This window comes from Labrus bergylta, chromosome 18, assembly GCF_963930695.1.
Source record: "Labrus bergylta chromosome 18, fLabBer1.1, whole genome shotgun sequence".
NCBI classification, from domain to species: domain Eukaryota; kingdom Metazoa; phylum Chordata; class Actinopteri; order Labriformes; family Labridae; genus Labrus; species Labrus bergylta.
This window is the reverse complement of record NC_089212.1, coordinates 5,415,478-5,428,725: the sequence shown is the minus strand read 5'-3', so window position 1 is coordinate 5,428,725 and position 13,248 is coordinate 5,415,478. Positions and strand designations below refer to the sequence as shown.

Here is a 13,248-nt window from a genome sequence, read left to right as displayed (position 1 = left end):
GGCCTATGCCTCCGTACACGTGGCCCTCACACTAACCGCTAAGCTACCAGCGCCCCCAAAACAACACATCTAAGGCTTCCAAAAAGATTTCCAAAAACCAAGGGGTGACACAATAGAAGCTATGTTGACTTCTTCAACACTATGTTGGATAAAAAAAAACAGTAAAGGATTGTTGGTTTCGTCAAATAAATCTTTTCCTCTCTGACTTTAATGTTGTGTACGTAGCTAGCTGCAGTTATCTTTTTTGGTGTTTCAAGCCCTTTCTTATATCATGGCTCCATTGTCCTCCCCCTGTTGATGTTTATTTGTGTACCTGTCTGTGAAAACAAAGCTGTACTGTAACATCCTGTCACCCGGCCTTCCTCTCCTCAGATCACAACAATGGAGTCCAACCTGAAGTCCATAGAGGAGGAAAACAAGGTGATTGAACAGCAAAATGAATCTCTCCTGCATGAGCTGGCCAACCTCAGCCAGTCACTGATTAACAGTTTAGCTAATGTCCAGCTCCCTCCTATGGTAAGGGCCACCAGGAACGGCAAGCCAGCAAGTTGCAGAACATAGCCCGATGTGCATGCTGAGAGTCAAATGTGAAGCTTTGCTTGTCTTTCCAAACGGTGAGGGGGAGTTGTAAAAAATTAGATTTTGATTTAACGGAGTGATAGCTTCTCCAACAACAACAAAAAAATGAACAATACATCCAACAGTCCAGGCTGAACAAAAGTATACACAGTCAATAATTCATGCTTTAGAGAGGTGTTATAATTAAAGGAATCTGTGTTGAAAAGTTTTTCTCAGAGATGAAAACCTGTTTTTCTGACTGCATATCTTGTTTTTTTTTTTTGATGATTGTATTATATCGTCTAAAAGATGAAGCACAAAGTATCTCATTCTGTAAAGTTTCATAGTAATCTCACACTGTTTTCATCCCGTTCTTCATCGTTCATAATGTCCTCTTTATGATACTCACTGAGGACAGATGTTATTGTTCGCATTCCTTAACAAAGATATGAAGGATTTCTCAGTTGAGCATCCTGTTTGAAGTGACAAATGACTCGTCAAATCATCTGTGGGTCACATTATTTTACACCACTGGAGTAAGGTGCATTACATTATACACACGATATGAGTTGGCCTCGCTCTATGCATGTCTCGTCTTCATTCATGTCCACCTTCTTTGCTTCCACTTCATTTATTTCCCATGTGCTGTATGCTGTTGTATATCCTATACTGCCACCTAGTGTTGTAATATAAGAATGAGACGTAAGCATCTCAAAGCAAACTAATAGAAATGTGTCCTTTTTTTTATTCATGGGTAGAAACCACTGGCTCACAAAGAGCCGCCTCTGAGGAACAATAGCTGCTTACAGCTGCACCAGCAAGTAAGTTACTTCAAAATGTTTCCTTCATGCTGTTTATTTGTAATATTTGATTCACTTCATACACATATAACATCACTGTTACTGGGGCAAAGTGAGTCCAACACATGAATGGAACGTAACTTAACTACTGAACATGAAACAGAATTTAAGATGTTTGAACTTCAGTCTTTGGAAATCTTTTGAAAATAGAATTAAAAGCACTTTTTAAATCTTTGAAGTTGCAAATATTAATATATTTTTCTAAATGGCACTTTTGGGGTGCCGGTAGCCTAGTGGTTGGTGCACGTGCCCCCATGTACAGAAGCTTAAACCGACGGCTTTATGGGTTTAAATCCGACCTGCGGCTCCATTCCCGCAAGTCATTCCTCACTCTCTCTCTCTCTCTCTCTCTCTCTCTCTCTCCCTCTCCCTCCTCCTGATTCCTAACTCTATCACTGTCCTGTCCATAAAGGCAAATTTGGAGTCTAATCAGCGCTCACATTGGATTTGGTCAAATTCAAAATGTCATACACAACAACAAAAGTATTTGGCTGTCATTGTAACAGGACATGATAATAAATATATTTTAAATGTTTACATAGAAAGCTATGTAATGCAGCCATCGTACGCTTGTTACCTGAGAGCAGATAAAGGTCATTGACAGTACAGTCAGTATAGGTGGTGTGGGATGGATGATGTAAAAACATGACTTTCACCCGGGGACTTTGATAAAGGAATCTGGACACAAAACAAAAAAAAACGATGTGGTTGTATGAGTTGGAGTAGTTGTTGATAAATTGAGCAGTAAATATCTTACTTTTTTATTTGTGCAAGAAAAAACAAGACAAAAAACTAGGGGCCATGAAATTATTATTTTTCATGGCAATTAATCGCACATTTTTGTTATTTAATCATGACTAAGCTTAGGTTTTTGTCTTAAGCTCAGAGGACTTAATGTGCTGTTTGAATTCAACCCTGCTTTTATTTTGAAATAAAATAAGGACCTTCTGGTACATCGAAAGGTTACAACATTAACATTAACACAGAAAATGGAACTCGTTACCGATCACAAACTGATGTCAAACAGCTCAAATGAACGGTAACAAAGGTCAATGTGTGATGTCATAAGGTGGATATATTACTGTTGACTCGTCAGCTGAGCTGTCTGAGAGTTTGTTAAAGTGAAATGAGACATTCAAAGATGCAGCGATGTCCTTCTTTTACATCACTGAGACTACAGGGAGACACTGAGGACGACTATCTATGGTGCGCCTAAAGGGACAAAATAGCATGAGATTAATCATGATTAAAAAAAACAATGCATTAATTTCAGTCCTTAATTAATCTTAATGAACTAGTTTATGCTGACAGCCCTAGAAAAAACACAAATTGACATTAACGTAAAAATGTACAGGTGTGATTAAAAAAAACAAGATCTTGAAAAGGAAACCTACCTTAAAATGAAAAGCATCGACAAAGTCTCAGAACAGATTTAAAAGCAGATTCAGACACTTCTATTTAAACATTAAATATCCTCTATACACCGCAACACACCTCATATAAATACTACTGTAGGCTTGTTTAATATCTATGTTAAAAACATTATTTCAATATATTTTGATAAAGATTTCAATCAGGATGAAGTTTTCCCAACCATTCATCAGCCAGTACATTTTAATAATATTAAACCTCCTTCTCATTTCATGTCTTTTTTTTTTTGTTCTGATTATGTTCTGTAATACCGATGATTAGAAGCCGTGATTTGAGCTGAATCTTTCTTGAACATGAGATATGTTAAAATAAATCTATATTTAAGGACATACTAAGTTCTCGCCCTCATCTTTTTGTCCCTCTAATAAGCGCTCTGTTGTCTTCCGTCCTGCAGGACCCAATAAGCGAGCAGAACTTTGATGCCTACGTAACCACTCTGACAGATATCTACACAAACCAAGACCAGTACCAGAGCCCGGAAAACAAAGCCCTGCTGGAAAACATCAAACAGGCAGTTCAAGGGATCCAAGTGTAACCGTTGTGCAGAGGGAGACTTTTGTTCCCCGGCTGTGAGGGGTGTGCATCAGATCTGCGTTCAAACACAAAGTGATGGTTTGATCTCCTCGGTTCGGTGCAGTAACTTCTATAGTGTTATATATTCTACATTCTGTTCTCTGAAAAAAGAGGTATTATGCTTAGAAAGACCTCAGATATTTCTTTCTTTCTTTTCTTTCCTTTGGGCCTTGCTTTGTGGAATAACACAAGAGAATAAACGGCAAAATAGTTTTTGAGGACATTCACATTTTGTACGTTTTCATATGAGCTGACATAGTGTCATGTAATGTTTCTAGCTGCTCATGTATGCACATTTTTAGTGTATATTTCTGAACAGTAAGCTAAACGCTAATGGAACGCGAGTTCTTTTTATTGCTTGACAAACGAAGCATTTTAGATGAAAAAACTGGACAGTGGATCAAATGAAAAACGAGTACAAGCAAGGAGGAGACGACTTCTTTTTCTCCCAGACGGATGATTTTGGACTGGATGATTTTAGATGTTTTTGTTTCTTCTTCTTCTTCTTCTCCTTCTACTTCTTCTTCTTCTTCTTCTTCTTCTTCATCTTCTTGCGTGTAGATTGTTCCAGAGCAAGAAGTGGTTTGCATATCGCTTTATTTTCTGACGATGCTTGAGAAAACGTTTGTGTTTAACGAAGAGAGAAAAAAAAAATGGAGGTTGTAGCTGTAAGGTGGGGGAATTTTAAACTGGTGCTGTAAAAGAATCTGGAGAGGAAACTGACCTGATGTTTGTATGAATGTATGTTTGAACAGTTATATTGTAAACATCACTACACGGAAACCCGATGGTGGAAATCCCATGAACCTAGGAGAGCCAATTGACTCCTAGAAGAATACATCTGTGCGACGCATGTTCACATGCTCATCCTAATCTCGAATAGAAACCATGTGTAAAGACAATGAGCTACAATCGACTCGTCTTAGTATCAAACCTGCTCAATTCAGAGACTCGCTAGGATCAAGAAATGTCTCAGCAATACAAGAACTAAATCATTTGTTTATAGTCGGTACGGGATGCAATCTGCAAAGAAACAAAAAAGGTTGGGAATATGCAATTTCTTGTTTATAAGCATAGCGGGGTGACATGAATCTTTTTAATATAGCCTATGTAAAATATTGATTTTTATACAAATCTTTTAATACAAAAAGTCTTTTTAAAAAAGGAGGAGGGGGAACCTGGACATTGAGTTTGAGAAGCGAAAGTATATGAGTTCCACTTTTTTTCTGTACGATTTTGCACAGGGACACCTTCGTTTCCATGTTTTGATGTTGATACAGAAACGTAAACGCAGTACCCGAGAGCCTGAGCGGAGGGTGTCAGAGGGTTTTGTAAAGAGTATTTATAGAGTATGACAGCGGGACTTACAGGGTCACTGTCCCCACTTATGTGCCAGTAGACTATTTGCACTTGTCCTTGAAGATATTATCCTTACGTACGGCGGCGTGCAATTTTTCCAGGTGACCTCTTTGGCACAGGAGCGGAGCAGCCAAACTGCTTGGAGCCACTGCAGACGTGAATTTAGTACCACTGAGAGGAAGAACAGGGACTTGAAATCAGAGAGGAGGAGGATTCTAACCATAGCAGTTATACTGTAGGCGTATATCAAGTGTAAAAACATTAACAATGTTGTTTCATTTTTGCTATGTTTTAGAAAGATGAAGTTATCCCCCAGCAGCACTTTATATCTAATCACTGTACAAAGGATTAAATAGTCAATCAATTCAAGGTTTGGAAAAAAAAAAAAAAGCAGAAGAAATGGTGAACGAGACCTACGAGGGGGGACACAATCCAGCGCCTCCCCTCGGCTCTGTTGTTCTAGTTGTTAGCGATCATGTTCAGAATTTGCCTTTTTGAGAGCTAATGCAAAAGGTGCTCGTCGTTCACCCGATTGAATCTCATCTATTGTACTTTACTGTCCTCTTTCAGGACCCTACTACCCATCATCCATGACTGCATACGCCTTTTTCCACAGCATCGTGTCTGCAGCTTTTTGCCAATATAGTAATGCTTCAGTAGAGTAATAGCTAGTACAAGTTTTTGAATTAATTCTCATTATCAGTAAAAAGGGAAAAAGGGATTTTAAAGCACAAACCGTTGGTACATAAATAACAAACTGAATAGAGTTATCTGTGACTATCTCTAGGGAACACAAAAAGGTCGTCACATATTTAGAAAGCGGACTTTTCATATAAATTATTGTGAATTCATCAGAGTTTATTATTTTATTTGAGCCGATTGATTTTGAGATTGTTTTCAGTGACCATTAACAAAGACAGGATTTTGTATAAACTATTGTGCTCTCTGTGGAACTGAAGTTTGATTTATTTTTGTACTACACAGCATGGATTTGTTGACATTTTAATTTTGCTATAAATGTGTGAGATCACAAGTTGCTGTGATATTTCATTTATAAATTGTGAACTTTGTACAATTTTTGTCATGCTGGATGTTGACACATCTTACTCTGAATAAAGAAAAACATGTGTTGCCAGAGGCCTGTAAAATAACGTCCTTTGTGTGTTCATGACCTTTGTGATGTCATTGCAGACCGTGTCTTTTTTTTTCAGAGAACTCTCCACCAGCAGAGGTCAGCAAATCATAATCTGTGCAATACACCATGGACTCACTTCAGGCTGAGCAACTGTCAGAGATACCTGAGTCATACCAGAAACAGGTATGAAATACAGTAAAGCAGGTCGTCTCCAGTAATCAAAGTGTTAACTTAGACCATACAGCCTCAAGGCACTCACACTTCTTTTCTTCTTGATATAACCCCGAGGGGAAGTGATGATTTGATGTACAGAGACATGATACTCACACACATACAAACACAGGACCTACAATCCCCACAAACTGAGCTGCTGCTCTCCCCTAATTTAACTCGATTGGCAATAATTGATGTTCTGTGGAAAATGTTAATTTTGTTCAATATTACCTTACTTAATAAGAAATGTTATAAAATGAGGTGACTGCTGGGAGGTGATAGTTTAAAGATTAAAAAATGTTTTTAAGAGATGTAATAAAATCTGTCATTACATATTAAGATACCAAATTTAGTCACTATTACACAAACCTTTTATTTCTCTCAAAATTCTCAGACAAATTTTGTTTTCAAGTCTGGAATGAAATGTATGTGACGTAATGAAAACCTTTTCTGCAAAGTTATGTAGCACATGATGAGGCACACACTTAAAGAAAAGATGCAACAGAAATGATGATGATAGAAACTGACGTATCTTTGACCTCTTGACCTCTGCAGGCATCGAACCGTACTCCTCTTAGTGTCCTTTAAACTCTCAGTCCACCTCATTATCTCTCAGAAATCATGACATCAGCTCAGAAAAACACACACCAGTTGGTGTTTTGCTGTGTTGTAAAAACTCTTATCACAAAGTGTTAAACGACTAGTCGACGTAAAACCATTTCAGGTTTTACAGGAGAGACACAGACCAACTGGACCCAGAGGCCTCTCAGCGTGAGCGTCTGATGGCACCTCGATCCCCTCCTCTTCCTTCTCCATCACCTTCTTCTCTTTCTCTGTGGGAATGTAATAAAACACAGATCAGAAATATCATTAAACCTCTCCTCTTGTTCTCCTGTTTGGGTTGTACCAAGCCTGAAGACCACACAGGTGAAGCCCATCTTCTAGTGGCCTCTCCTTCTCCCTTACATTCAGCAGCCTCTTCCAAATGTTTTAGGGGAGCTGGATCGAACTTTCTGCCTTTACCCCATTTGAAGAACCTCTTGCATCCTGCCGGTGTCTCCTCTTCCTGGTTTGTATCCAAACTGTTCTCAGGGTGGGAGTGGGCAGGAGCTTCCAGAGAGGGGGCTTTCCCCTCTTCTTCCTACATAGAGAATGAAACATTTTCCTCATCTTCAGAGGATCTTGGAGACAGAACCTGTGCCACATGTATCTGGATCACTGATTGGACCATATGGGGAGCGTTCATGTCTTTTATGGTACCAGCAGCCTCTTGAGTCACTTTACTGACGGTGACGGCTGGGTTGTTGCAGGAAAAGGAACTGCAGGAGGAAGGTCTGACACTGAGCATGGACCTGTCCTCGCTGAGGGAGCACCAGGTTAAAGAGTAGGACATCTCCTCATTGATTGAAGGAGAATGGTGTTACTACCCGGCTCTTTAGGCTGCAACAAAAACAGAAGTCGGAGACGAGGCGACCCCACCTCTGTTAAACGTGGACCAGAACCTGTAAAGGAAAACAGACAAACAGCACAGGAACACCTACAGGTGTGGAGGGGTCGTCATAGTGGTGATGATCTATGACAGGAACTTTCTCTAAAGGATCATCACAGTTCATCAGGTTCTCTTTGTCCACATCACTGATGTGTGAGTTGATGGAGGAATAATCTCCACAGGAGGAAGGTCTGACACTGAGCATGGACCTGTCCTCGCTGAGGGAGCACCAGGTTAAAGACTATGACATCTCCTCTTTGACTGAAGGAGAATTGTGATGATCTGTGACAGGATTGTTCTATCTTAATAAACAATGTTTGAAGTGTGTGATTATAGTAATCATATTTTATTTAGGAGACTCTGTGCTTTAATAAGTCGCACATTAAATTGATGAAGTACATCAGTGTGTACTACATATCATAAACACTTAATATGATCAACTAAAGGTTGGAATACACAACGCACTATTCTATACAGATAACTATGCACTAAAAGGCTTGAAACATTGAGGTCTAATGAAACTGAGACTCTGATCTGCACAAGCAGATGACGCCTGGAATGTCCCTTTTTCTGATGGTAATGTTGAAAGAAGAAAAAAAAACAAGAAATCTCGAGGTACATTTAAAGCACTGATATTAAATGTATACTTAATTGTCTCCGGCCTGTTACATTTCCAGATATGTAGTGTAATGCCTACATTTACCACTAGATGTCAGCAAACTATTCACAAAGGAAAGATGCTCTTACAGCTGTAGATGAGACGAGAGTTTGCAGAAAAAAAGTGTGAATTTTCAGTTTTAAAGTTGTTGCCAACAGATAAAAATAGACATTTAACAAAAGGAATGTATTAATTTACGATAGAATTGATTTTGTTTTTTTAAATAGGCTATTGGTTGATTATGAAGAAAATGATTCTGTCTCTAATTTGTTGATTTGAGTTCTCTCTCTTCTATTTATATTCTATTTTTCTGCTGTTTTGTTTATGTTTGTGCCTAATAGGAATTGCATTTTTTTCTTGGGGGATAAATAAAATGTATTTTTTGGTAGGTCTCTCTCGCCCTCTCTCTCGAAAACATAATGATGGTGAAAACACATAACTATCTGATAACCTAGAATATCTTCAATCAATGAATTTTTATGTCTAAGTATTGAAAAACTTTCTTAAAATAACAACTTTAAATCTCAAAATAATGACCTGGTTCTGAAAAGAAAATCACTTTTTTAGAATAATGATTTAATCAGGCTACCTTAAATAACTATACAGCCTATATCTTTTTATAGTCTTTAATTCATCACTAGCCTTTTATAAGTCATTTAATGCTCTAATAACAATCTAATTCTAATGATTTTATATGTTTGACATTACAATGACTTTATTACGCATTTTTTTTCTTTAAAAAAAAAAGTGGCAGAAGTGGGCTTCGTAGTATCTCGACCCGAATACCTAAAAAATGTTCAATGGAATTTGGTGAGGGGAGGCAATTTGCAGATAATGGGATATGGGGGCGCTGTAGAGGAATTTATGCATTTGCAATAGGAAATGACTTTTAACGTAAAATATGCTACAAGGCGATCGTTTTGTAAATGAGTCATAAAGCTATAGATTAAAAAAAAATCTACATGTTGCCTTATTGAATTGAAGTAAAGTTGTTATACAGTTCTTCCTCTCAGATTTGTGCTGGACTTCCCTTGTCTGGGATTGTAACACACTGCCCCACTTCTCTCTCTCTCTCTCTCTCTCTCTCTCTCTCTCCCTCTCTCTCTCTCCCTCTCTCTCTCTCTGCAGACCTGCCTCTCCGTCAGTGTGTGAGAGGAGCAGCTGGCGGTCTCTGCTCAGCTCGGCTCGGCTCGGCTCTCTGCTCGCACAATGGCGCTGCGGGCTGCCCACCTCCTCTCGGCTTTGTTAGTGCTCTGTAGCGGACCACAGCTTGTTTTAAGTTGTCCGAGTCGCTGTTTATGTTTCCGCACCACCGTGAGATGTATGCATCTAAACCTGGAAACCGTACCAGCAGTTTCTCCCCAGACTACCATCCTGTAAGTAACTTTTTCCTTCAGCCTGCAGGCTCACTGCACGGGAATGCAATGAATGCTCCCAAAGCCGGCAGCCCTTTTCCACATTAGAGGCCCTCTTGTGAAGTTCTACTGGATTTTATTATCTGACTTGATAAAGCATGTAGTCGCACAGTGTTTGCATCTCAAACAGCGTGATTTAGGTTTACATTTAAACAGAGACTCTTGGAAATCTTAGTTCCCATGGTAGTAAAGAGGTTATTGCAATTTCTCAGGAAGTTTTCTCAAAGTTCTGACACCTGCCAGTGAGTTCAGCTGTTGTCTGTAGAGGTTAATGGAAAGGGTTTTTTAGGGTCACACAGCTGGTGAAGTCAGCCGCAAGCAATGTGGAGGGTAAAGCTGTTCAAAAGAGGTCTCTGCAGGAGAGAGAGTTCTCAGCAAGTGTTAACTTCTCCTGCATAGTATAAATCATTACTCCTAGTAAATCCCTTACAGGAAGAAAAACACGGTCCTATCCTGCAGACTTATTTATTGGATGTGTTGTCATGCTTTGGGAAAATGTAAGCTCCATCATTTGGCAAGATGCTTGATCCTCACACTGGAGGCCATGACTCCAGCAACATGTAACCATTTTGTGGTTTTGATGGGGGTTTGAAGTGTTGATGACTCACTGCATGTATGTGCCCAATCAGTCTTTGCCTCCTTTTATTTTTATTCTTGGTATGATTTTTTAAATGGATCATGAGAACCCTGGTTCCACAGGATCCAGATTACTCATTATCTCTGTGCAGGTGTGTCATGGTTTCTCCCTCTGAGTCTCTATTCAGTACCAATAAAGAATCATCAGAAACATGGAGAAAGGTTTCTTTTGGATGACTTCAAATAGGGTGTGCCGGTCTGTCAAAACCTGATTTCTTATTATACCTTGGAAACTTCAACAGAACCCAGAAAATCGGTCATCTACATGTATCTAATCCAGGTTTTCATCTTTCTGTAGTGATACAGAACATGGTGACTATGGTGATGAAAAATCAAAACACTGGTGCACATAGACGACCTGAAGCGTGCTTACTAGTATGAACACGTTAACGTGGTTATAAATAACCAGGTTACTCATTTTACTGTGTAAATATATGACGCAAGCAGCAAGCGCTGGAAACAAAAGGGTAACTCTGGGTATTCAGGACCAAAACTATAGTTCACTAATCACACCGGTACATCTCCATGGTAACCCATGCCGCCCACCTAATCTGCTTTTTGGGATCTACTCATGCCCAGTGATAGAAAACATTTTCTGTCCTTCCTTAGATTCAAAAACCTGGATAACAGACTTGTTTAACGTCCTCATACTACAGTATAATCTGCTGATTCTTTGTCAAATATGCCGCTCTGCTGGCAGTAGTTCAAGGTCATATGCTGCAAACATTGCTCCCTTTATGCAGAAGCACTCATGGGAACCCTGACACATTGAGTTAATTAATGGTGTACCTTTAGTGTTAAGTTAGATTTCTCAGGTTTTGATTTGTCAAGTCCTCTTCCCTTAACGCTCACTCTCCCTTATTAGTATCGGCTTCTGGTTTGTTTTGTTCCGTTTAATATCAGACTCATAAAAAGGATCATAATTGGGATTTTAAAAAAAAAGATGTCTGCACTCAGTTTGGAGCACTTTCTGAAGACATCTTTGTTCTTGGGAGAGTTTTGTCGCGCAGGTTAAACTCCCATGTTTGACTTTCCCTCTGAGATGAAAGGAAGGGAAATACTTCTTAACTTGACGAGCACTTGTGAACGTGTCCTGGTTGTCAGGAGTCACACAGCTAAACAATTTCCTTTTTCATGTCGCTTGCTGCACTTTCTCACAGCCCCCTGAATGAGAGAACACAGAGCTCCAGATCTGTCCAATCTCCCAAATATGCAGCAACCCCTTTTGTCTGTAATTGGTCACTGCAGTCTTGTTGTGCATTTCAGTCCATAATGCATGGACCTATAAATAGCTCCATTCAGCCTGTAAGCTAAAAGGGACAAAGGGGCAACTCAACCAGTCTGAAACCGCAGCTGCACTCAGAATTAGTCCCTCAATACTCGGGTCGGCCTGGAAGGGAAACCCATGGAGTAGGAGCACCCTTACCCGGGTACTCCAGAAGGACACATGAAAGTCCAGGCTTCACCACAGCAATGAAAGGCTTGTGTAGGTTTTTTTGTAGGATGTGTCTCGATCTGTTCGAGGGGCCGATCAGAGCAAGAGAGCACGCTGTGTTTTTCCCCACACACTTTCATGCTGCTGAGCTTTGAAGCTGCAGCCACTTGTCGCTTCCCCCCCCCCCCCCCCTCACTCGGCCGTCGTGTCAGGACATGCACTTCCTACCCTCATCCTGCTGTATTAAACATTCAGCACATCACTGGTCCGGGTCTATAGATGGAAACTTCCTGTACACTGGCTGAGCCTAAGCCCACCAGGCACTGTTGATAGGAATGTCTCAATGTGAGGAGGAGTTTTTGTCCTTGCAGTTTGTGGTCTGCTGCTTGCTGTGGCTGATCAAATTAAGCTTCATAACATGAGAGCAGAGAGGACTGAAACATGTCTTTCAACAGAGTCTGCTGAGGAGTGCACGCTGCAGCCTCTAATTTGAAGCTTTAATGTAGCAGCAAAGGTCCTTAGGGTTCAAACTCTTCCTCTACATCCTGAGAGCTCTGCAGGATTAGGTAACAGTAGGTGAGGACTTTGTGTGTGTGTGTGTGTGTGTGTGTGTGTGTGTGTGTGTGTGTGTGTGTGTGTGTGTGTGTGTGTGTGTGTGTGTGTGTGTGTGTGTGTAGACACTTGACCCGCAGCTATGCACCGTATAGGAAGGCGCTGCATTCCCTCTTCCACCTGGCAACGTGCCAACTGAAGGAATTTAAAACAATAATAACAAAAGGGTGTGAGATGATCTGCTTTTTAAGCCTTTGTGTGGACTGGAATAAGTGATGGAGAGGTAAATTACATCTCTTTATCAAGGTAGCTAAACAGTTGAACATTGTATATCCCTACTTATTATTTTTTAATATTTATTGTATGAATCTGTTTTATTGGTCTTTCCTTTTTATTTCCTTTAACTTGTGTATTAAACGGGTTAGGGCGAGTCACAATTGATGGGACTGTACGACTGATGACTTGTGATAGATCGTGATCTTCTTCACTGATGATTTTTATGGTCAACATTAACGGAGAAGCTTTAAGCTTGCCTCCTTACACTGAGGAGAGAGAGTTCAGTAAGCTGAGAATGACTCATTGTCAACTAGGGCTGGGAATCTTTGGGTGTCTCACGATTTGATTTTGATTCTTGGGGCCTTGATTCAATTCAGAATCTATTTTTGGTTCAAAACCATTCTGGATCCATGGATTCAGAGTCTGTTTTTGAATGAGTGCATACTTCAGGATCTACTCCAGTCATCTGTGAGACTGGCTGAATTTCTTGCTGCTCCATTTAGCATTCTACTGAGTTAAAGAGCTAACCTTAGCAATTAGCAGGGAGTGACTGATTAGACCAAAATGAATCTATTTAAAATCTCAGAAGATAAGAATCTCAATTTTTACATAAATCATTTTTTTCCACCCCTATTGTCAACCACTGTCCAAATGAGGA

At 39.9% G+C, this 13,248-nt stretch overlaps 2 protein-coding genes across 9 annotated transcripts in view; both read left to right on the top strand.

Moving 5' to 3' along the window:
• The window catches only part of myt1lb (myelin transcription factor 1-like, b), a 120,227-nt gene extending 114,308 nt beyond the window's left edge, over nucleotides 1–5,919 (top strand). For 6 of the 7 annotated variants that reach the window (XM_065966194.1, XM_065966191.1, XM_065966195.1 and 3 more), the window contains 3 exons: nucleotides 373–516; nucleotides 1,317–1,379; nucleotides 3,244–5,919. In XM_065966194.1, coding sequence (XP_065822266.1) covers nucleotides 373–516; nucleotides 1,317–1,379; nucleotides 3,244–3,384 — 348 coding nt within the window. In that variant the 3' untranslated portion in view covers nucleotides 3,385–5,919. The remainder of the gene's footprint in view (nucleotides 1–372; nucleotides 517–1,316; nucleotides 1,380–3,243) is intronic. The other variant, XM_020648008.2, reaches the window with a different exon arrangement.
• Nucleotides 5,920–9,416: 3,497 nt separating this feature from the next.
• Nucleotides 9,417–13,248, top strand: part of LOC109994603 (peroxidasin) — a 62,505-nt gene continuing 58,673 nt past the window's right edge. For both annotated transcript variants that reach the window (XM_065966291.1, XM_020648020.3), the window contains exon 1: nucleotides 9,417–9,652. In XM_065966291.1, the coding sequence (XP_065822363.1) occupies nucleotides 9,486–9,652 (167 nt within the window). In that variant the 5' untranslated portion in view covers nucleotides 9,417–9,485. The remainder of the gene's footprint in view (nucleotides 9,653–13,248) is intronic.